General features: G+C 34.7%; 1 protein-coding gene across 5 annotated transcripts in view; it reads left to right on the top strand.

Moving 5' to 3' along the window:
* Window positions 1-26,035, top strand: part of SWT1 (SWT1 RNA endoribonuclease homolog) — an 82,699-nt gene that overhangs the window by 5,461 nt on the left and 51,203 nt on the right. For 4 of the 5 annotated variants that reach the window (XM_015234777.3, XM_072948539.1, XM_006198878.4 and 1 more), the window contains 7 exons: window positions 4,043-4,101; window positions 8,496-9,225; window positions 12,686-12,745; window positions 13,985-14,114; window positions 15,062-15,163; window positions 15,643-15,831; window positions 21,173-21,266. In XM_015234777.3, coding sequence (XP_015090263.1) covers window positions 4,043-4,101; window positions 8,496-9,225; window positions 12,686-12,745; window positions 13,985-14,114; window positions 15,062-15,163; window positions 15,643-15,831; window positions 21,173-21,266 — 1,364 coding nt within the window. The remainder of the gene's footprint in view (window positions 1-4,042; window positions 4,102-8,495; window positions 9,226-12,685; window positions 12,746-13,984; window positions 14,115-15,061; window positions 15,164-15,642; window positions 15,832-21,172; window positions 21,267-26,035) is intronic. The other variant, XM_072948540.1, reaches the window with a different exon arrangement.

Below are 26,035 nucleotides of genomic sequence, written 5' to 3'. Positions count from 1 at the left end.
AATGACAGCAAACTAAACACATTAAGCTAGTGCGTGGGTGGTTGGAGAAGTACTCACCACATTCAGGTGGGAGTTAGGTGTGCATCCAGATCACTGTGCAATTGTGGGTAATAAGAGAAAGTAGGAGGGAGCCAAGATGGTGGAGTGGAAGGATGCTCTTAGCTCACCCTCTCCCATGAATACACCAAGAGAGACCGCCACAGACCCACCCATTCTCTCAGAACACCTGCTGAACTTTGATAGAACATCCCCTACTTCAAAAGACAAAATTCCTCACAAAATCTATCAGGAGAGATAAGAAAAGAAGAAAAAGGAAATTAATGCAGGACCTGTCTGGGAGGGAGGGAGAGGCAAAGGAGGAACAGCACTCCCCTAGGACGGCCCCTCTGCAACAGTCAGAGGGGAACCTCCGAGGCTTAGAGGACTTCACAGCAGCTGCTTGACCATCAGAACTGAGAAACCAGCACAAAGGGTCCCTGCGACCCCCAGCCCCAGACGTGAACCAGAGGGGTGGGCCGGGCCAGGCTGCCTGAGCGAACAGAGGGCTGTGGCCGCCTGTGTAGAGGCAGCCTTAGGGGGCTGGAGTGTGTTGTGGGCTGTGGCTGGGACTGTATACAGAACAGAACAGCCTGGGTCCCCCATAAAAGAAGAAGCAACACTACTGGTGCACGTTGAGGGGAGGGGCACAACACAGATGGGCCATAGCCACTGTCTCCACTGGCCTGTGACACCATTGCTGGAATGTTCTCACAAGAAGAGAGGTGGGGCTCAGCCATAGCCACCATATCCCCTGGTGCATGGCTCCAAGCGGAGGTAGGGTTGAAACCTGAATCCTTACCCAGGGGCTCCGCAACTTCATAGGTGGGGCTGAGATTGGTTTACATCCCCAGACAGAGGGGACCGATTTGCTCTGCAGGTGCCTTTGTGGGCCTGCACCTCTAAGACAGTCAAGCAAGGAGCAGTGGAGTTCTGGCACACAGTGGGGGCGAGTGCAGGTGCAGAATTTTCAGTAGACCTGCATACCTTAGCAGACACGGCGCTGAGGATGGCTTCACTGTGGAATTCTACCAAATATACAAAGAAGAACGCATACTGATCCTTCTCAGACTCTTCCAAAAGATTGAAAAGGAGGGAATGCTCCCAAACTCACTCTGTGAAGCCACCATCATCCTGATAACCAAAACCAAAGACACTGCCAAAAAAGAAATTACAAGCCAATATCATTGATGAACATAGATGCAAACATACAGAAATCAGTTGCATTTCTTTATACTAACAATGAAACAGCAAGAAAAAGTAAAGATACAAACCCTTTTAAAATTGCATCCAAAACAATAAAATACTTAGGAATAAATCTGACCAAGGAGGTGAAAGATTTATACGTGGAGAACTACAAAATATTGATTAAGGAAATTAAAGATGACTTAAGGAAATGGAAAGATATTTTATGCTCTTGGATTAGAAGAATCAAAATTGTTAAAATGGCCATTCTGCCCAAGGCAATCTACAGATTTAATATGATCCCTATCAAATTACTCATGACATTTTTCAGAGAACTAGAAAAATAATCCTAAAATTTACATGGAATCACAAAAGACCCAGACTTGCGAAAGCAATATTGAAGAAAAAGAACAAAGCTGCAGGAATAACCCTCCCAGACTTCAGACAATACTGCAGAGCTACAGTAATCAGAACAGTGTGATATTGGCACAGAAAGAGACATATGGATCAATGGAACAGAACAGAGATCCCAGAAATAAACCCACACACCAATGGTAAACTTACCCTCCACAAAGGAGGAAATAATATACAATGGAGAAAAGACAGTCTCTTCAGCAAATGTGTTGGGAACACTGGACAGCAGCATGTAAATTAGTGAAGTTAGAACACTCCCTCACACCAGACACAAAATCACCTCAAAATGGCTTAAAGACTTAAATATAAGACAAGACAATATGAATTTCCTAGAAGAAAACGTAGGCAAAACATTATCTAACATAAACCTTAGCAATGTTCTCCTAGGGCAGTCTACCCAGGCAATAGAAATGAAAGCAAAAGATAACAAATGGGACCTAATTAAACTTACATGCTTTTGCACAGCAAAGGAAGCCATAAGTAAAACAAAATGACAACCTATGGAATGGGAGAAAATATTTGCAAATGGTGCGACTGACAGAGGTTTAATTTCCAGAATATATAAACAGCTCATAAAACTTAATAACAAAAAACCAAACAACCCAAGCCAGGAATGAGCAGAAGACCTAAACAGGCAATTCTCCAATGAAGACATACAAATGGCCAATAGATGCATGAAAAAATGCTTAGTATGGCTAAGTATCAGAGAAATGCAAATCAAAACTACAATGAGGTATCACCTCACACCAGTCAGAACGGCCATCATTCAAAAGTCTACAAATGATAAATGCCAGAGAGGGTGTGGAGAAAAGGGAACCCTCTTACACTGCTGGTGGGAATGTAGTTTGGTGCAGCCATTAAGGAACACAGTATGGAGATTCCTCAAAAAACTAAAAATAGATGTAGAATATGATCCAGCAGTCCCACTCCTGGGCATGTATCTGGAGGGAATGCTAATTCGAAAAGACATGCACCCCAATGTTCATAGTAGCACTGTTTACAATAGCCAAGACATGGAAACAACCTAAATGTCCATCAACAGATGACTGGATAAAGAAGTTGTAGTGTATTTATACAGTGGAATACTACTCAGCCATAAAAAGAATGAAATCATGCCATTTGCAGCAATATAGATGGACCTGGAGATCATCATTCTAAGTCAGGTAAGCCAGAAAGAAAGAAAAATACCATATGATATTACTCATATGTGGAATCTAAAAAGAAAAAGAAAATGACACTGTGAACTCATCTATAAAACAGAAACAGACTCGTAGACATGGTAAACTGTCTTACGATTATCAGAGGAAAGAGGGTGGGAAGAGATAAATTTGGGAGTTTTGAGATTTGCAGATGTAAACCACTATATATAAAAATAGACTTAAAAAATTTCTTCTGTATGAAAATGAATATATATATGTGCATATATACATGACTGAGACATTATGCTGTGCACCAGAAATTGGCACATTGTAACTGACTGTACTTCAATTAAAAAAAAACAAGTAGTTGTGAAAGTTCCATGAATGCAGAATTGTGTCTTTAAGAATTTGTTTTGCTATAATGAAACTATTTCCATTTTTGCTATATTATTAGCCTTCTTAGAATACTGATTTCATTGTATTTCTCCTCGGTTGAAAAATCCTCACTTACTTAGTTTATCCCTCAGGCTCCTCTTAAATTTGGTCACACCTAACTATCCAGTTTTCTTTTTTCTTCCTCAAAACAGTCCTTCTGCTTCTCGCTAGGCTGGTTTATTTTCTCTCTGCTGAATTTGCCCTAGTCATCTTAAGCTTCTTAGAATGCCTAAGCATTCTTAGCTGAGAATGACTTTGTCTTTTACCAATTAAACCTATTTTCAATCTATATTCGATCTTTAGCATAGATTTTGTCTGCCTCTTTTCCTAGGTACGGTCCAGCTTTTTGGTGGTTGGTGTTTTTATAACTTGCTGTCTGTGGTCCTGCTTTGATGCTTACGGCCTTTCTATTAGGTCCTGTCCTTCTACTTCTTTCTTTTTATCCTTTCACTGTACTCTAAGCTCTTTGGGACGGGGACTGTATCCGTATGAGAGAGATGTTATTTCTTGTGCCTAGCTCTGTATCTCCAGTACATAGAGAGGCAGGGAGGTACAGGAAAGAGAGGGCAGACAGCTGGTTTCAGATCATGGCCCTGCTCCTGACCTGCTCTGGGACATTGAGGAAGATGCTTTGCCCTGGGTACTTTATCTGTAAAATGAGGATGATAATAATGTCTGTCTTACAAGAATATTAGGAGGATTAAGTAAATTATTGTGTCAACTTATTCACTAACACATACATATGGAAAAATATTGTCCCCCAGGCTCCTTCCCCTGTAACCATAGTATGGTGCACAATTTACATTTCCTCAATGATACCTTTTTTCTTTCAGAAATCAGACCATACAGATATTCTATCCTGTAATATAAAAAGAAGACAAGAACTGAAAAGGTAAATTCTCCCTTATTCTTTATACCTTTTCACTTTTTTAGCTTACAATGATGAGACTAAAATATTTAGATTTGCAAAATCCTTTATTCTGATTTGTACTGTTTTGTATCCAGATATTTACAGCTATATCACAGATTATGATTATTTAATTTTCTTAATATTTTTATAAATTTAAGAAAAAGTTGAGTGAAATAAAGTCTACCAGAATTTTATACTATGTTAAAAAAAATCACTTTCAAATAAAATGTAAATTTTTACTTCAAGTGATCTGATTTTGACACACCCTTATAAGATACATAACTTCATTACATATAGTAATGAAATAGGTTATGAAGCTGATTTAGAAATTTTGAATAAACCATCTTTATACATTACTCATGAAGAGAATATATAGCTTACTGAATTGATACAGCTCTAAAACCATGTTAATTAAACAGGTTGTGGCTACAACTTGGAGAACTTGGGGAATAGTGGTAGGAATAATGGATTTTAGGTCTCTTTCATTTTCTGTGTTCTTTGGATAAAAATTTCAGAGAATTTAATGGGGAAGGAATTTCTTGCCGCTAATAAGGGTAAATAAGTATAAAAAGTACAATGTATGATAAAAGTTGGTAAGATTAACATTTCTCTGAATATAAGGAGCGATGAGAAAACAATTAAAATGGCATTGAATATATAGATAAAAATTCTACTTCCCAGACAAGCTCAGTTAATGTTTGCCAAAAACAGAAAATCCAATTGGCCTCTGACTCTTCTTCAGTTTTTCTTTTGAATCATCTCCTATTTTTTGTGACACATTGTATTTATATTGTTACGTGTTGAAGTATATTCTGTCACAAATTTCATGTTATATTGACTATTACTTTCTAACTTTTTCAGATTTTTTAATGCCTTTTATACTAGTTTCCATTTATTTTATTTTATTTTAAGGTCTAAAACACTGCTTGATTTTTCACCAGCTACCTTTTGCTTCAGGACACACTTTCTTGCCTTCATTTTATATCCATGTATAGGAGCGTAAATAGAGTTCTGATCTATTTACTGCACCTTTAGACTTATATCATCTTTGGGAGGAGGGAGAAATAATGTTGAATTATTTTGAGAATAGGATCTAAATCATTCTAAGAATGCAGTGAAGTTCAACTTGGTTTCAATATTTACTCAAAATCTGCTATTTGGCTTCAGCCCTTGGAATGCTGAACAGTTAAATATCTGATTCAGTGACATTTCTGCATCCCCGAACCCACATGTGATCAGTGACCATGCTGTTGGGTGGGTTAGCATCATACCTAATTAGGGTAACAATATCAGTAATGTGAACAGCACAGCATCTGGCTTTGTTGTTAACATCTAAACATTCACTCTCAGATATTGGCAGGTACTCTAGGTGTAACTTGTTGTGACCTTTTCTTTAGTCAAACAAACTATATGGCATACAAGATATCTCAGAATGGCCTTGTCATATATTTAAATAATGTGGTAGGAGCCATTATATATTTTAAAGGCTGATTGGACCAAAGGAAGCTGTAATGCGGTGTTTGGGAGACACTAGTGTCAATAGTATAGGGTTTCCAACAACCAGAGCACATGGTCCATTTGCTGTGGTGGTTTATTTATTGGAGCAGTAAACAAACTTATTTGCCGTAAGGTTGTAAGTATTTCTTTATGATATATGGCACCTCCTGAAAACGTCTCCCTATTCAACTACACTGGAAGTCCCAAAATTGATATGCAAACAGCAAAAGCTGAGATGCAGGCGGAAAATCAGAGAGAATTTTGTCATCCTGGAAGCCAGTCATATCGTACCATTACCACAATTCCAGATCCATGGTTTCAGTACATATGGATATATTTATTAGCAATTAAAAATATAAGCCAGGAAAGCAATCTTAAGTCTGCTTTTGAAAATATTCAGAAAACATTTAAGCTGTGCACTTTCAGTTTGTGGGATTTCTTACATAAAATTGCATCATAACCATTAGCCACATCATTAAGTCTTAAATCTAAGAGTTGAAAAGGAAGTAAGTTGTATCTCTGTTACTATTAGAGAGGTGGCAGTATTGCCATCATCAGGACCCATTATTTGCAGAATTAAGCAAAAAGCACTTTAGTTTTCACTGAACCTAAGTGGAAAGTAAGTGTATAATTTAGTATCCTAAGTGCGTTATTATGGCCAATGGAGTAGTCTAGCAGCTGGCAATGTTGAGCAATTGTATTTCCTGCAGTATGTCATGTTTTGGAAGTTTGGCTACTAAATTTTTTAATAATTATGATAATTAAATTTTTGAAAAGATGTCAGATTTAATCTTGTATCACAGAGTTCAATCTAGGATAGTAACATTTAGCTTCTACTGAATATTGATTTTACACTAGGTCATTTATAAAAAATAAGTTTTTGCTGCATGTCCAGCGTGTCTGAAAAGATTTCAGAACTTTAGTATTTTAAGTTGCAAATACACAGCTACATTATCACAATATAGCATTTTGCAAAACTAGTTGGTAAGAGGTAATTTTAAGATTTAATTTTGTTGTCCTATAAAAAGGTATTATAATGTTGAGTTTTTATTGATTATGACCACATGGACCATGGTGCATAGATGACTGTGAAATAGTGCAGCATAGGGCTGTTGTGAAGAACAAATAAAATAGGGATTTAAAAATACTCAGAGAACTGCAAGATCCTATTAAGATTTTTCTTTTGTTTTGTTTGTTGTTTTCCTGACTTTTCTTTAATATAATGCCAGCTTCTGTGATGTACTATTAAAATGCCAAGCAAAGTCCTATTAAAGTTTAGTTTTATTGTTACTCATTAACAGATAAATAATGATAGGGAATCTTTTTACAGAAAGAGGTAAAGTAAAGAAAATGAAACCAGGTGAAGACTCCGGTGAGTTCCTGTAGGAACTCTGAGATGTTGATAGTTTGCTCTTGCATGATCATTTGAGAGAAGTCACGTATTTGCCATCTCTTTCTCCCCTGCTGGACAGTAAGCTAATTAGGGCTAAGGATTGTGTTTGATGCGTCCTCCACTGCCTCCCAGAGCCCGGCAGGGTAACAGGCGCTTAGAAGGCACTCCAGGATTTACTGATACAAAGTAATGTATTGTGGTACATCAATTTGCCCCCTCTTTCTTTCTGACTGCAAAGTGATACCTGGTTTTATTAAGCGGGAAAATATTATCACCTCTAGGTATTGCTGCTTCTAACATTTTAGTACATTTCTTTCTGGCTTTACTACTATGCTTATTTAAATTGTTGAGACTACATTATGTATTACAGATTTGTGCCCTGCTTGTTTTCTGCTTAATATTATATCAATATGTTTTGTTATGTCATTGAAGACTTTCCATAAACATCATTTGAAATGACTATGATTGTCTGTCAGATATGATAGAGTGACTTTGTTTCGTAGTCATTCCCAAAATTTTAGCGTTTACCATGTACCTGATTTTTTTACTACTGTAAATAATTCTGAATTGAGTATCTCATTATTATTTTTTAGTCCATTTCTGATTTTTTTCACCTTGGTGTAGATTTCTAAAGTCAGAATTACCAGAAAGTCAAAGAATAAGAACATTTTTAGAATTCTTAATTATATTGTCAAATTCCTTTGTGGAATTGTTGTATCATTTTGTATTTCTTCTAGCAACATATGAGAAGGTCCATTTTACAGCCTCTTGCCAGTATTTAATGCTGTTTTTAAATCTTTACTAATTTGGTGGAAGAAAATGGTATGTTGTTGTAATTAGCAAGTCTATGCAATTAGGAAGTCAGACTTTTCCCCGCAAAATGTTGATCAGCCATTCTCTTTTTTTCTTTCATTAACTTTCCGTTTATGTCCTATTCTAGAGTCTTAGTACTTTTTGATGAGCTTTTTATTTGCTAAGGCTAATAAGCTGTCACATACATAGCAAATACCATCTCCCAGTTCTTTTAACTTTATTATTTTTTAATATGCTAAAGTTTTAAAGTACATAGTCATTTACATTTACTGTTTTCCTTTGTCATTTTTCCCACTGCTATTAAGTTTAGGAAGTTCTCTGTTAAGAAATAAGTTACATGTTCCCTTTTTCCACTGTGGTTTTTAAGGATTGAGTATGAATTATAGCAATTATGGAAATAGTAATTATTTTGCACTTGTGTTTAATCTATTTGGAATTATGTCATCTAGTATTATATAAAGCTGTAAATTTTTTTTTTTTCCAAATGGCAAACCAGTTATTCCAACACCATTTGTTGAGTAATCCCTTCCACTTCATTCTTATTGTAGCCATTTCTAACTTTTTATGAAGTTCAGGCCAGTTGTGTTATTTCCTAACTAAAATGATGCAGTGCAACATTATGTATAATCTTAAATAACTGTAATGTAACCTAGTTTTCTGTGCTGCTTTACAGACTGACTGTAGAAACTGACACTTCAAGAAAGAGGCCAAGAATCAGTTCTTCATCCCAAGGACCAGTTAAACTCCAAGAAACATCATATTCAAATGACAGTCAAATCATTTCACAGAGTCCTTCTCCAAACAGAACCAGAAAAGATATAAATAAATGTGTAGATCTTAAAGTTATTAAATTGACAAATGTTAGGAGTAAGCTGGACCATGTTAAAAACTTTAATAGTCCTAGGATTACCAAAGATGTGAAGCCTAAAGCCGAAGGCCAGCCAAGTGAAAAAAAATGGCCTAATTTACTTGCTCAGCGGGAGAAGATGAAGGAACTCAAGAAAGAAAGGCACAATAAATTTAGAGACGGTTCTGAAAAGTGTGTTTTGGAGAAATACAAGGGAATCCAATTTTCTCAGGATTATAATTCCAACAAGATAATTAAGGAACCCCTTGAATCCAGAAGAAGGAAGATCAGTTTCAAAATCCCAGTGAAATCCCACAATACCCTTCAGAAGCTTGTAGAAGAAAATGTCTTCAGTCTAGATTCTAACAAGTCAAAGGCGAAGCAAGAGAACACAGGATGCCGAGAAGGCGCCCAGGTTTCATTGAATTTGACAAGGCACAAAAGTGAACATTTATTTTCAGATCCCTCATATGCAGAGACTGTCCGTGAGTGGAAAGGAAAATATCCTGAGCATCGGGAAAGTGATGGTTCGATTTCTAGCGAAAGCCTAATGCAGGTAAGGTAGTGCAAAATGAAGCATGTGGGTTTTAGTAAAGAGTTTTAATATAGTTAGGTTTTGAGTTGCTTTTGTTATAATGATCATGGAGGGCTGATTCAGTTTAGTCGGGAAGATATGTCTTGGTTCTTTTATTTTACCCCTTTAATTCCGACTTTTTTAGGGAGCTATCCTAGCAAGTATCAAGGATCCAAAATAGAAGGGAAAATCTAACAATGTAGAAAGAAGCAGTTATAGACAGTCCCGTCAGAGAAGCACTGTGGCAGTCTTAGAATCGTCTCCAATTCCAGGTACCATAGAATGTCCAGGGGTTAATCTTCCGAACAGCTATTCCTTCAACAAATTATTTTTTGAGCGCTCTGTGTGCCAGGCACTATAATCACAGTCTCTGTTTTCAGGGACTGACTTATATGAGGAGGACACACAAGCAACCACAGTAAGTCTGATAAATGCTTATCACCTAACACGGGAATACACAGCAGGGGATTAACATGGCCTCGGTGCACCATCAAGGGACTAGCTCGGAAAGGTTTCCTGGAGGTGATAACATGTAAACTGAGAACTAAAGACTGAATAGGAGTTATTCAGGTGAAGACAAGGTCAGGTGGGGTGGGAAACGCAGGGAGCTACATGTATAGAAATCCAGTCTAGAAAGCTTGGCACATCTGTTTTGCTTCTAAATTATGTAATAAATCAGCATTTGTGGACTAATTTGAGAACCTGATCACTATAGCCTTGTTTCTATGGCAAATAAAATTATTTACCTTTAAGAGAACTTTGGAACTTCAGAACTTTAGAACTTCATAAGTTCTGAAATTTAGAGACTGCTTGTAATCAGTGGTGGTTGAGCGTACCTGCTTTCAGGAATCAGGACTACAGGGTGCAGTATATGATTCTTCCTTTGGAAAATGGAGGGATTGTAACTAGGGGGTTGTAACTCAGAAGAGCTTGAGAGAGGGTACTCTTTGTTTGCTGAACTTGAAGGGGTCCAAGGAGGGAAAGAATTGAGTTTGTTCTTTTTATTGCTTTCTTAAAGGAAAGCTCCAGTTTTCTTGTGCTGTAGAGTCAGTTCCCTAGAGTGGAATGCAAGAAAGGAATCTGAATTTTCCAGTATGTTCAGTGAACATCTTTGTGTCATTACTTGGTGTTCCTCTTGTGCTGTGCATCTAAGGCACAGCATGAGAAATCCCTGCACTGCAGTGTACAGTGTCTTTTGCACACTGTTCAGAATTACTACACAGACCAGAAGAGGTACATAGCATGAATATTAAGTTTTAGGGGAAGCAATTGTTGCGTGATTACAGGAGCTAGTCATCTTAATATTGCTTTTTTTCCTCATAAATTTCTCAATAGATAATTATCTTCCTGAAATAAGAGTGTACTTTACAAAGAAACGGTTGTATTTTCTGGATTTAGTAATCCTTTTACTCTTTCCTAAGAGAAAATGATGTCTTAGGTTTTATAGTCCTTTGATATAGACCCCCTTAATTTGCACCCTCCCCTCAACATTGACAACTAATGTCCTAGAGATTTATAGTTTATAGGCCACTTTGATAAATAGTATCCCACTTAATTCTTACAAGTTTCAGGGGTAGAAATTTACCAGTTTAGGAAGCATTAACTAAAGGTACCTATTATGTATCAGTATGTTTCTAGGTTCTAGGGATTTAGAAATGAATAAAATGCTTTTTACCCTCAAGAAATTCCAGGAGGTAGATTAGGAAACAAATACAATTGCAAATACAGTGAAGTAAATATTAGAGCCCTAGGAATTGGGATGATGTTGGTATAAATTTGGAGGTGCGTTAAGGAAGTTCTCACTAAGGTGGAGATTCTTAAGCTTGGTGTTGAAAATGTGCGGAGCAAGGAATAGAAATGTTATTTTGCCAGGGGAGAGGACCAGTGTGTATAGTGGCCCAGAGTTGGGAAATTGCCTGGCAGTAGCATACTTGGGCACTTAAGTTGTTCAGTTTGACTTCAGTTGAGATGTGTAAAGAATCTCCAGGAGAGGAAGTTGGAGAGGAAGCCAGGATCTAGACAATGGATTACTTTATCTCTCACGGAAAAGATTGTCTTTTTTTTTTTTTTTTTAATCTTGTATGCTGTAGATAGTACAGAGCCACTGAAACATAATCAGGGAAGCAGTACGGTCAGGCTTTTAGTTTGGAATCACTCCAGCAGATAAAACCATTATTACCCTCGTAATTGTTTTCCCCTTCATCTCAATCCCTGTATTTAACAAAGCATGGCAGGGAAAGGCAAACAGTTAAATGCCCATTGAAGACTTTATTTTTTCAGTAAGGGAAGGGTTTTCAGGGAAAACCTGACATGAATGTTTCTGAATTTGCAGGTAACAGAAAATTTGTTGAAATCACTAAAAGTGATCTGTGGGAAAGAGAGTGAAGGGTAGTATTGTTCTAGGTAAAAGAATGAAAAGACTTTGGATGTCAGGCATTGCAGGAAGTTCTGTAACAATCTCTAGCTTGCTTGGCACTCCTTAGTTGAAGAGAACCTAAAGATCTAGTGAGATTTAAAGTCAGGTGGAGAAGGGATTATAAAGTCCAGTTTCATGAAATAGTCAAGTTGTAATGGGTCCATGTGGTGATGTATGTAGTGTTATATCACGTGAAGAGTGATGTTGAGAAGTGGAAGCTGAATTCCCAATAAAGCAACGTACAATACACTTGTTTAAAGAGGGTCTGTGATTTACATTCAGCCTCCTGTGAAATAATGTGAGTTTGATGTTACCTTGGAGAATTCTTAGAATATGATTTGGTTTAATAGTGGCTTTTGCTGCGTTTCCTGTCACCTGTATGTAGTTTCATCCACTCAGCTTAAGTAGTGTGAAAAGTTCAAGTTAGGTTTTCAATCTCTGCTGGAAGACAAAAAATAAAACAGAGACCTCTGGTGCTCTACCCATAAATGGTACCGTTACACATTTTTTCAGCCTTTTCCCCTCAACCAGGTAATAATCTTCAAGTTCTGTTTGTAGTTTTGTCATGTCACTTTTAGAAATGGCTCAGTTACTCTGGGATGAAAATTGTCCACCACTGAAAGCCAGTTCTTTTTACCTTTGCAATGGTTGTTTCTATTTCTTAGGGTGACATGTTAGGAATGTATATATGAATGAGTAGACCCTAAAGAATTTCTACCATGTTTCATGACTTAATACAATGAAGCTCTTCTATTCTAGGGTAAATTTTTCATCTAGGGGCAATGTTGCCTCTTAGGGGGCATTTGGTAACTAACTTGATGCAGGCATTTTTGATTGTCAAGGTTTGGAAGGGGTAGATATCTAATGAGCAGAGGCCAAAGATACTTCTAAACATCCTCAACACATAGAACAGCTCGCCCTCAAAAAGAATTATCTGATCCCACATGCCAGTAATACCAAGGTTGAAAAACCCTTACTCTTGGTATATGCTTCATTCTTAACTAATGAAATTACTTTTCATTTCAGAGTTTTGAAGCACCGTGTTCTTCAGTGTCACTTGAAAGTATTCAAGAAACAGATCAAGAGGTTACTGATATTTTTATTTACTTTGAATATTTTTAGTGAAATTAAGTCAAACGGTTTCTATTTTAATAAAAAATAGTGACTATAAAAACCTTGGTACAATGAAAATAACAGCGGTGTGTCTGCTTAATATGTGAATTTTTATGAAGTCATGAAAAACCATTTGGAAAAGGATTTACATTTACTTCGTCACCTTTCTTGCCTTTCTTTCTAATGAGCTCTGATCTGTTTTGAATAAAGAGCATGGAGCCTGTGGCCCTCAAGTTATGTGAATTTTGATTTAAAGTTACACTTCGCATGCTTATACCTTGGCTTGCCAAAAATGCAGTATGATATCAACATGTGTCTGCCTCATTTTTCTAATTAACAGTAAGGTGAAAATGTTCAGCGAAAATGAGAGCACGTGCATATTTACTTTTTACCTGTTGCCTTATTTCTCAGTTAGAATCTCCTGATTGACCCTCAGATTTATTGCGTAGAATTTTATGTTCCCTGGTCCTAAATGAAAATTAGGTTCTTAGAACACTTTGTGTTTTTCTATTTAAAGGAGACTTTAAAACCATATTGATTGCTTTTTATTTGTGACAGTCAATAATATTTTTCTGTTTTGTGGGTCAGTGCCTCTTGGCAAAAGAAGAAAGATTTCTCACCTCTAAAGTTAGATTATATTTTAATTTCTTTGCATCAGAATACATCAGGGAACTACTTACTTCCCTGAAGTGAGGAGGGTATTAAGATCTAGAGTTCAGTTTTTGATTATTCATAAACAGTCTTAGAAATCTCAAGCAGAGTGCCATCACCCAGATAAAAACATATTTGGCTCCCAAAGTACTTTGAAGTGAGAATGGGAATGAGAATTGATTTATTTTTAAAGTCCATTATATGCTAGGCTCTATATGAGGGTCTTCACATTATTTCATTTAGTTATCACTAAAATACTAAAAGGAAATAGAATTAAACATTCCTATTATGTAGATAAACTGAGACTCAAGGTTATTAAACAATTTGCTTATCTAAGGTGGTTGAATGAGTAAAGTGGTAAGAGAAGAGCTATTAAAAACCCTGTGTATGTTTGTAAATCTTTATTCTTTTACTATGCAGCTTCCATATTTTTGTAAATTTTTTGCTTTCCACAAACTGTCTCTCATCTTCAGTGAATTAAGAATTAATTGCTTTCTTCTCTTATTAATCTGCAGAGAAAATCATTCAAAATATTTTAACCGCAGGTCTTTTGTGATTTAGATGCAGATAGTAGAAGAGCTCCATGCTGCACGAGTGGGAAGAAGTGTGGATTTACCTGTGCTCCCGCCTCCTGGAGAGTTAATGAGTATGGAGATTGACTTGGTGGAAGATGATGCGCAGCCCTCTGCTGGTATACCCTCTATGCATATGATCATGCTTATGATCTCCTATATTTTTTTAAGAATGAACGTGCCAGCATTCAGTTTTTATAATATTTAGATAAAAAGTATTAACGTGCTCATTTGAAATAATAAAGTATGGTATATTTCTTTTAGCTAGAGGGATCAGGTCAAAGATCTTTCTTACTGTCATTTGTTTTATATAATCTCAGCATTATTAGGCAGTTAGACGTATTTTCTCTTTCTCTTTTTGCCAGGGGGAAGTAGTCAGAGTTATGAGTTGTCTTTTATTCTTGCTCTTAATCATAACTTTTAACACTTTCAACTGTGTAAAGCCCTGATCAGAAATAATGCAAATTGCTCATGGATTTCTTACTTACATAGTAAAATTGTGATTAGTCTTACCAATTGGAGAAGATAATGATAGATGTTACCCAAAATCTGTCAGTGTACTGTTTTGAATTGTATTTGTAAAAATAGTAATGCTACATTACATTCACATTGCATTTTTCAGTTTATTTAGAGTTTTCCTGTACATTAACTTATCTGACCCTTGCAGGACTCTATGAAATTAACAATGCTAGTATTATCTGTTTTCTTTCTTTTACATGTATTTATCTGTTCAGTTGTATTTCAGAGTATATTAAAATTAGTTAGCATTCCTAAGTACATAACTACCAGTGATGCAGCGCAACATAGACACTGCTGGTGTGCAGTTTACGATTTAAAATCCACCCATAAGCAATATACAATATTTTACTGGTGGTTAATTAAACACTGATTACCGTTCTTTCTCTTAAGAATTAGGGTAAATGCATTTTTTATTTTTGTCGTCTAAATCTTTAGAGATTGCCTTCTCTGAAGAATGCTATCAAAGTTCTATGATATCAAAATTTTAGTTACTAAACAAGTCTGTTATCAAATGTCATGAAGTCCTCACTTTGCTCTTCTTCTCTAGCAAATACTGCTTCAGACAAAAAGCTTCTAATTGTTATTGATACAAATATTCTGATGAATCACCTCAAATTTGTTAGAATGTTGAAGACAACAGAAATCCCAGGTATTTATAAAATATTTATTGATTTTGATTTTCTTATTTGAGTTGATATTTTATATGAACAGTGATGTGGGTTTTTTCCCCCCTACAAACTTATTTCCATTTGGACATGCTATTTTTTTTTAATAAGGAAGATTTTTATTAGTGAAGTAACAAAAATAGTGAATATACACATATATATATGTGTATACACACACACACACACATATACACACACAAAGTATAATCACTTTAAGAAAAAAACAAAAAAGCCTTTACAGGTTAACCTAGCAATCTAAACTTAGTCTTCTTTGATCTCTGATAGCATTTATTTTTGTAACGTTCTCTTGACACATCTGTTTTTTGTCCCTATTTTTCTGTGTTACCTCTTCCTTTAGATTGTGAATTTCATACTTTAAAACTTTCAATTCTCTTACAGCAGTTTGATTTAGTAGCTCAATAAATATTTGTTGACTCCTAAGAAATCTTTTTTTATGTTTTAGGCTTTGACAGACTTGTGTTAATAATTCCCTGGGTTGTTGTGCAAGAGCTGGATCGTATGAAAGCAGGAAAATTACTGAAACATGCCCAGCACAAAGCTGTACCTGCAGTTCATTTCATCAACGACAGTCTCAAAAATCAAGATAGAAAGCTATGGGGTCAGTCAATACAACTTGCATCTCAAAAACTTTGTAAGTATTATTCTCTCAGGTTGCTTCCTAATTGAGATTTGTTTGGATACTGATTCACTCTTGAAAGGAAACGGTGCAAAACTTAAAAAAAATTGTAACTATTGCACTGTGAAATGGCAGGACATAGTGGTGCTTTGAGGTGTTATGTTAGGCTTGGTTTGGAGGTCTTTGATTTTTATTTTTCTGCTTCTTCTAGACCTTCTTAGGTCATGTCTCTATTTCACAGATGGTGACTAGATAGATCTGTATGCATAGTTGTCTGTATTACAGTACTTTGGATTCTTTTTTTTAAAATTTTTTATGGAGGTACTGGGGATTGAATCCAGGACCTCATGCACGCGAAGAGTGAACTCTACCACTGAGCTATACTCTCCCCTGTTGAAATACCATTTTGAGTGATGAGGCCAGTAAGTGACCTAGGTGTGTGCAGTTAGTATAATGAAGAGGCAGACATTGTTTTCCTCTGGTTTGTCAGAACCTGAAATAAGGAGGTAATTAAAAAATAAAGCTCTATAGATTTTCTCCTGATTTTATTTTTTTCCATATTTTTTTTACCTCATTTTAAAATTAGCCTTAGAACCTTAGAATGTATATTCTTCATGTTTTATATATCTATTTGGAAAAAATCTGTGTGTAAAGCAACACTGTTGTCTCTGCAGAGTTTATACATCTATTTAGAAGGTTTATTTCATTCTTTAAAAATTTGTTTTTTCCTAACTCAGAATTATTTATATATGTAGATTTATATTGTTTTAAATATCATGGATTTATTTTGCCTACTATAACCACAGTCACCATAAGAGATGAAAGAATTCATCCTAAGGTGAATATAATCATGATATTAACTCTAAAGAAGCTTTTGGCATGGCTGTTTAGTCTTAGAAAAAGGGCCTATACCATTAATTCCTTCATTCATTCCCTTTACAAATATTTATTAATTAGCTTTTAGTGTATTCCAGATACAATGCTTGTGCATTTTGAGTAGGAACTTCTTGTGCTATGTTTAAGAGTTTTTAAAGGAAAACCACCAAAAAAAAATCACTTATTCAAGTTAAGAAGATACTAAAATATTTTAACATATTAAGTTGAACACCTTAGATGGTCTTTTTTTTTACTTTCCATTAAAAGAGTTTTCAAATATAGAAGTAGAGAGAATAATATAATGAATCCTTGTGTATCTGTCACTCATTTTCAGAGATTCTCAACATTTTGTCATTCTTGTTTATTCTCTTACTTCCTTTTCCCCTTCTCCTCCAACTCCTGGAACTCCTGCAGTAAAGTAAATCTCAGATATTATATTATATTATTTTCCCCTGTAAGTACTTTGGTATGTGTTGCCAACAGACAAGACTTAAAAAAACACATACACACACTTTAAAAAAGCCCGGATCCAAACCATCATTTCAGTAAAGCCTCAGTCCTTAAGTTCCTTAAGAAGAGGTGGGAATTTTACTTGCTCTTTTATTTTTTTTTCAGTTATACAAATTATGTTTTATTTTATAATTGTTTAGATGATGATAATAATAGACAACACTTATATGGCCATTATTCTCCAGACCCTTTTCCAAGTGCTTTACAGCTAATACCTTATAGTGCTTGTGGAAGAGATTCTTATTAGATCCATTTTATTGATGAGGAAATTGAGACACAGAGGGGTGAGGACTTGTCCTAGTCCTTCAATAGATTAACTTTGAGACTTATGTTAATTCTGGAGTAGATATTTTGGCCATGTTTGTTATTTATAGATGCTCTCTTTCTTTTGACTTTTCCATTTTTATGTGATTTTTGGTGCTTTGACTTCTTCAATCTCTGCTTTTTGGATTATTAAGGAGGGTAAGTCATAGTAGTGGTCTCACACTTTGTGGTGCTTCAATTTCTGGGTCTTCCTTGAAATCCATATTTCATTTTGATGCTTGAATTGTACTACGTGATCTTAGTTTTGTTAAACTGTGCTTTTAGTTAAGGTTGTAGATATAATAATAGATTACTTGTGTGATTGTCTGTGTCAGATAAGTCCTTTATGTATTTCACTGTATCATTGCTGTCTGTCAAGCTGATTATTTAAAACATTCTTTGTATAAAACCAATGTATCTAATACATTTATTTTGTTGATCGTGATTTTATGATATCATTTAGAAATTTTTTGTGATTTTAACATAATTAAATTACATTTTATATTCTAATGATAAATTGAAATTCTTATGAAGAAACTTAATTGAGGATTATTGAGTGAAATTAAAGTACTTGTTTGGAGAAAGGCAAGAATAAAACAGTCTTTTATTACACTTTACATCTGTCAAGCACACTTGCTGCCAAATCTAATAACTGCTTATTTTGCATGTACTATTTTCTTTTATAATCATTGAGTATTATAATAATCTATTTTTTCACATAAGCGTTTTTCCATTAAAAAAAAAAGCCACAAATTGAATGCAGATAGTTTATGTTAAATAACCTTAGTTGACTGTAATTTTAGCCTTGCCCTTACTCTTTTCAAAATTGTATTTATTTGATCAAGTATGTATTATGAAGAGAATAGGATTTGAAATCTGATTGACCTGAGTTTATAAGCTACTTGGGGAAAGGTAAAAGTGAGGAAACTTAGTAAATGAAATGGGAGGAAATAACCTGTAGCTGAAAAAACGGTTGTGAATGTTGGTTGAGCTAATATATTAAATACTTAATGGCTGATGGTCTCGAATAGGTGATAATTCGTTTGTGTCGAATTGGTTAGAAAGACTAAAAAATCTCTTTCCCCTAAATGGACAAAGATTGTTAATAGGTAATTCACAAAGGAAGAAATAAAACCAGTCAGCCGTTTGTTCACTGCAAATATTTTCCTGTCTGTTTGCCATTTTTAATAATGTTAATTTCTTATGTATAAAAGAAATTATAAATTTTAGTTTATATCTTTCACTTTTTCCTTTGTTATTTCTTTTTATTGCTTCTAAAGTTAGAAAGTTACTCCTTCCCAACCCCTGATAGGAGACCTTGCAGTGCTCAGAGCTATGGGGACAGGAAATAGTAGCTTTTCAAGAGAGCAGTTTATCAGTGTACATCAAGAAGCCTAAAGAGATGATTCTCTTTCTAGAAATTATTCTAAAAAAGATCAGAGATGCTCACCATGATTTACGTAAATAACATTCATCATAGCATGATTTATATAGCAAAAAACTGGGAACAACTTGACTGTCTTACAGTTGGAGACGTTAGATGCAATGCTATATCCATATGAGACAATACTATATTTTGAAAAATGTCAATTGCCTGTGATATTAAATGAAATAAGTTTAAAAAGAATATAAAGTGTACCAAATATCTTAGATTATGCATATGTACTTATAGATGGTGAATACTGGTTATATTAAGCTGATGAAATTATGAGTTATTTTAATTTTCTTTATATTTTCTGAATTTTCCAGGTTTTCTATCATTTTTTATTTTTATATTTAGGCAAAAATAAAGTTATCTGACACCGCCCACACCAGACATTTGTTCCATCATTTTGGATTTTCTTTTATTATATTTTTGTTGAATCATTTATTTGCCAGATATTTCTACCAGACACCGTTCTAAAGTGTTGAGGCTGCAGCAGTGACAAAGCCTGCTGTTGAGAAGCTTTAATTCCATTAAATGTTAAAAATCATATTAACTATAATTTATACAGAATTTATTTTGGTGTCAAATGTGAGTAAAATTCATTGCTGTTGAGGTGCCATTTAAGCTGAGTCTTAAATAATAAATACATACTACTTAAGAAGCATTTGGTATAACCATATATTGGACCAAGTGTTTCATGTAAATTTTCTCATTTAATCATCCTGGTTAAGCAGTTTGCCCATTATTACATCTCTAGTAAGTGGGAAAGTAGGGATTCAAACCCAGATCAGTCTGTTTCTGGAGTCTTTGTTTTGTTCACTTTTGAACAATACCTGAGCAAGTGCTCAAAAATATTTGCTGAAAAAATATTTCATGAGTATTTTTGTAGTTTTAGGTGTGTCTTCCAAGCCCATGTTCCATAGAAAAGGTGACAGAACAGTTAATCTTGAACTTTGATATATTTAGAGCAGTGTACTATACCCTTTAAACATTCTTTTGTTGGTCAAATAGAGTTGCTAAATTTAACTAGTGATTTCGAGCTGCCCATTTTGCATTATTATGGTATTTACTCTGTGAGCTGGAAGAAGGAGAATTGTGCTGTAATATGTGTCTGTCTGGCTCACTGGTTATCTGATTAAAGAACTGGATAGGATTGTACTGTGAGGTCAGTTGAGTTCTGTCTGGACTTCCCCATGAAATTGTGAGCCCCTAAAGAGCATGCCTTTGTCCAGTTACCTAGCACAGGGACTTGGCACAGACAGACCCTATATAATATTTATTGCATGAGTGAATTAGTTTTCTAATTTCAAAATTCAGAGATCTAAGTAATTTAGGCTAAAAGTTGAAGGAAAAACAGTTTATAATCTGGGAACAAAGTTGAGGCTTACTACTAGCCAGTACATGTTGAATTTTAGTGTGTAAGAGACTCACCGTAGACTTAAATCAGTCCTTGGGTCCAGGCTGCAAAGATTCTATCCAGAAGTGGGTCTGGGGTGTAGTCCTGCCATCTATATTATGAATATCTACCCTGGGAGGTTCTGAGGCAGGTAATGTAAGGACTTATGAGAAAGTCTTTGGTTGTATTTCTATACATTACATTATTTTCACAAAAAGCAAACTTTTACTATGTACGTTAAGGCTTGGAGAATGCCAGAGGACATGCGGCCACTGATTAACATTTGTTAGAAATTACGTTTTGTATTCTCTGCCTAGGGCCCATATTGCCTTCTCCTGTACATCTCTCTCTAAATGCACTTGCTTAGAGGTTAAGAAAAAGCAGACACATGAAAGCGGTTCTGGTGTTGGCAGAGCAGTAGCTCGTTATTTTACAGCCCTCTTTTAAGTTGAGATCATTTTAAGCATGGTGTACATAGTGTAATCATATAATTTACTTATAATCTCTGAATGACTAAACTGAGACTAGAATTCATAGCTTTTAGTTTCTCACTTGGCATTTAACCTATTAATGACATTTCTTTCCTTTGGGTTTATTAATAGGCATGTGCTATTTCATTGTAGTAGTAAACTAATCACTTTATTTAAAAAATTTACAATTATATGCTACCTGAATTCTAGATCCAGAATTTTCAAGGCATTGTTTTTGCTTTGTCTTCTCTTACTTTTTATTTAAAAAGTTATCTTTCTTTTGGATGCTTTGATATGTAAATATGGCCTAGATTATTCATACAGTTCCTAGATTTTTAGTGTGTTTATTGATTGTTACTTTTGCTAAATTTGCAGATGGATTGAGTGATGAGAACAATGACGATCGTGTATTAAAGTGCTGTCTTCAGTACCAGGAATTATTCCCTTGTTCTCTTGTTATTTTGTGCACGTGAGTTTCATGGTCATTTACTCTTTCTTTAAAAAAACAGCAACTTACTCTCTATTTAGTCCTCTGTAGAGCATTAAGCCTTTCATCCCTGTGTGTGCCTCAAACAGATTAGAGCATAGGATAAAAGTTTGGGGAAATCTTATTAATCTGCTAAAGTGTTGTAACATCTGGGCAATTTATAATAAATTAAGAGGTCATTTGAGAACTAAAAAATAAAAAATAGCAACTTATACCAAAGAATTTTTAAAAATCATACTGTATCTGTCATGCCAAGAATCAGAAACATAGAATTTTCTAAATCTGCCAGTAAGCATATTCATTTATATCTCCCATTCTTATAATGTGCAGGCTATAGAAGAATGAGATTTGAATCTCATGAAGTTTCATTTCAATTTAACGTATATGCTATTCAGAAAACTTTTGGAAAAGCAGAGAAAAGTCAATTTAATAGCCCAATAAAATAGTTTAGAAATAAAAATCTGACACGAGGCAAAAGGGTTAATGGATTAATTAATCAAGGAATTAATTTGTGGGGAAGGGCTAGTTTATGATGCAGTTATGTCCTGGTTACCTGTTAGAGAGTTAGAATTGGAATTCTTGATCTACCACTTACCAGCTTTGTGACCTTGGAAAGTTACTTAACTTAGTTACCTCATGTATGAAAATACAAGGAGAGTGATAATACCTGCTTTATAAGGTTATTGTGAGTATTTAGTCAGAAAAAAATATATGTGTGTATACGTGGCTTAGAAGAATGTGCAGTACATAAAATGATCTCAGTAAGTAATTTTCCTCCTTCCATTACTCCATTCCCCCATTCCCAACAACTATTTTCATGACTTAATTCTAAGGTAAAAGTAACATAATGTTTAACAAAATTGTATTCATCATGTATGAGATAAGAGCAATTTTAATTTGCAGTTTTAATCTGAATTTTATTCACTGCAAAATGGAGTTTTTACAGTTCCATAGTCATGCCTGAGTTCTCTGTGAAATGGAGTGATTATACAAATGAACAGCCCTAAGGTTTTTCTTGTAAGGGGGCTTGGTCAGTTATCATCTTAGCTGTGTTCAAAGATAGTATTATTCTTTTTGGTATTAAAGGAAATATTAGAGTGTTTTATCTCTAATACTAAATTTTTAAAATCTAGTACATAATATATCATCTTGGAGTTTGTTGAAGACTGACATAGAATTAGTAATATGTTAATCATTTTGAATTTGAGATAACCTAAAATTGAGAGATAATTGTTATATAATTTTTTTAAGTTCAACTTAAAATGAAAATTAAATTGGTGCGATGTTATCAATTCTCCATTATTCCTGCAGTCACTGGTTTTGAATTAAGATGTAACATTTTTTAGTGAAATGAAAATTTGTAGTCAAACTTTACTTTTAATTCTGGCATTATCATGTTCCAGGTGAGCCTATTTTTTATTTTTATTTTTTCCCTTAGAAGGTGATAATCATACCTACTGTACTAAGTTACACCTACTTACTGTGCAGATACGTTTACATTACTTCAATAGATGATGATGATGATGACAGTGACAGGAGAACCCTTCTATAACTATATATAACTATATACTATATCTCATTCTAAGTGCTTTACTAAGAGTTACAGTTGTAAGTATGGGCCAGTAACCCCCAGTTAATATCTCCAGTCCATATCTCTCTCTAAATTCTAGTATATTCACCTATACTTATTCAATATCTCTACTTGGATATCTCATAGACATCTGGAACCTACCATCTCCAAAAATGAACTCCTGATCTTTCCTTCTAAACTATTCTCCATTTGAATAAAAAGTGCCACTTTCCACCCATTTGCTGAAGCCGGAAACTTTGGGGTCCTTTTTGATTCCTGCCTTTCCCTCATTGTCTACACCCAGTCAGATAGCAGGTCCTGTATAGACCTCTTCTTTTCTTTATAGCCCCTGCTCCTATCCTATGTCAAATGATGTTATTTTTCCTTTTTCCTTCTTTTTCTACTCTAAGAGTTATTATGCTCTCTACTGCTACACTTTCTCTTTCATTTATTTTTTAAAAAGTAACAATGATATTTTTAATTTTTAAAAAATTTTGTTATGAGGAATTTCAACATTTAAAGTGAAGAAGAGTTAGTAAACTCCTCAGTACCCAGCTACAACAATTACCAAAATTCTTCCACTCTTCTGTTATCTATATTTCCATCTACTTCCTGTCCCCCATATGATTATTTTTATACAGTTCTTTATATTTTGAGAGAAAATGTATAATATTGAAATGCCCAAATCTTAACTATACAGTGTTGACAGTGGATGCACTGGCGCAGCCTACATCCCTCTTGATACATAGAACACTTTCATTACCCTACAAAATACTCTTATGCCCCTTTTGTGCTCTTTTTCTGGCTTCTTAGAGTGGAAGCTTAGATCATTAATTAGAGACTGCTATAAATTTCCCTTTAAGCACTGCTTTAGTTGCATTCTACAGATTTTGATACATTGTATTTGTATGTTCATTCAATTCAGTATACTTTATAATTTCCTTTATGACTTCCTTATTAACCCATAGGTTATTTAGATATTTGTTGCAATTAATTCTAAATATTTACAGATTTTCCAGTTATCTTTTTATTGATTTATATTTTATTTCTATTAATGCTTGAGAACATAATTTATATGATTTCTATTTTTTTTAAATGTGTTAAATTTTGCTTTATGGCCAAGAATAAGGTCTACCTTGGTAAATGTTTTTATGTGCACTTGAAGAAGAATGTATATTCAGCTCTTGTGGGTAGAGTATCCTATAAATTTCAAATAGGTCAAGTTTGTTGATAGTGTTGTTCAGGTCTTCTATAATCTTACTGATTATTTGTTTACTTATTCTGTGATTACTGAGATGGGAGTATTGAAATTCCCAACTGTATAATTGTGGGTTTATTTCTCCTTTCAGTTCTGTTTTACTTCACGTATTATGAAGCACTGTAGTCAGAGGCATACACATTAGGATCGTCTTCGAGAATTGACACCTTTCTCATTATTTAATGTCTTTCTTTGTTCCTGATAATATTCCTGGTTCTGAAGTTCCCTTTGTTTAGTATTAATATTACTACTCTGGTTTTGTTTGATTAGTATTTATATTATATATCTTTTTAATCTATTTACTTTTAACCTATCTATGCCTTTATATTTAAGTATTTAGTGGATGGCATATAGTTGGTATTTTATTTTTCATCCAATCTGACAATTTCTGGTTTTTTAATTGATGAGTTTGTACGATTCACATTTAATTGCTTGGGTCAAGATCTACCATTTTGCTAATTATTTTCTATTTGCTCAGCTATTCTTTTCTTCCTTTTTCTTTCTTTCCTTGGATTAATTGTGTGTTTTTATGGTGCCGTTTTATCTCAATTATTGACTTTATACATTTTTGGAAAAACTTTTTAATGGTTGCCTTAATGTTTACAGTATACATCTTTACTTGTTCAAAGTCTACTCTCAGATAATACTACCTTGCTTCATGTGTAGTGTAAGGATTTTAGTATGCTTTGAATTTCTCCTCCCATCCTTTTTGCTATTATTGTCATATGTTTTACAGAAGCAATAAGCACAGAATACTTAGCTAAATTTTTTGCTTCAACCATTTACCACTTAAAGCAATTGGAAATAAAAAATAAGAATATTTTAATCTTGCATTCCATTTTTAACATATTTCATTTCTTTTTATAGATCTAAGTTTCTGTCTGGTGTCAGATTTCTAGTCATATTCCTTCTGCCTAAACAGCTTTCTTTGACATGTGTAAGTCTGTTGACATTGAATTTTCTGGTTTTGTTTGTCTGATAATGTCTGTCTGTCTGTCTTTCTTTCTTTCTTTCTTTCTTTCTTTCTTTCTTTCTTTCTTTCTTTCTTTCTTTTTTTTTTGAAAGATATTTTTGCTGGATATACAATTCTGGGTTGACTTTTTCTTCTGGTATTTTAAAGCTGTCATTCCATTTTCCTCTAGCTTGTTTGATTTCTGATAAGAAATCTGCTGTAAGTGCTATCCTTTCCCTCTGTATGTAATGTGTCTTTTTTCCCTCTCATTGCTCTTAGTTTCTGTTTGTGTTTTGCTTTGTTGGCAGTTTGTGTTAGCCGTCTTTAGCAGATATGCCCAGGTGTTTGTGGTAGAGGGGAAATTATCCTGCTTGTTGTTCTCTGAGTGTCTTGATTCTATGGTTTGATGTTTATTTTAGTTTTGGAAAGTTCTCAGCCATTATTTCTTTAAATATTTCTTATGCCCCATTCCCTCTTTTCTCCTTCTGGTATTGCAGAATTATATTGCAGTAGTCAGCCTCCAAGATGACCCCAATAATTGCTGCCTCTTTGTATTAATGTCCTTGTGTAATCCCCTCCTACATTGTACCAGGCTTCCTTGTCTTTGTGACAAATAGCATGCATCAGAAGTGATGATATGTCCCTTCTGAGATTAGGTTATATAAGACTGGGACTTCCTTCTTGGGCACTCCCTTGCTACTTCCTCTCTCTTGGATCACGTGTTCTGGGGAAGCAAACTCCATGCTGTGAGCATCCTTACGTAGAGGCCCACATGGTGAGAAACTGAAGTCGCTAGCCAAGAACCAGTGAAAGGCTAAGCCCTGCAAGGAGCCGCATCAATGAGTACCAATTAAACTTCGAGATGACTGCAACCCTAAGCAACAGCATGCTTCAAGTTAGTGAGAAACCTTGAGCCAGAACCATTCAGTCAAGCTGCTGTCAGGTTCCTGACTTATCAACTGTGTGAGATA

The sequence above is a fragment of the Vicugna pacos genome, chromosome 23 (assembly GCF_048564905.1).
Source record: "Vicugna pacos chromosome 23, VicPac4, whole genome shotgun sequence".
In the NCBI taxonomy this organism is placed as follows: Eukaryota; Metazoa; Chordata; class Mammalia; order Artiodactyla; family Camelidae; genus Vicugna; species Vicugna pacos.
This window is presented reverse-complemented; position numbering and strand designations above follow the sequence as displayed.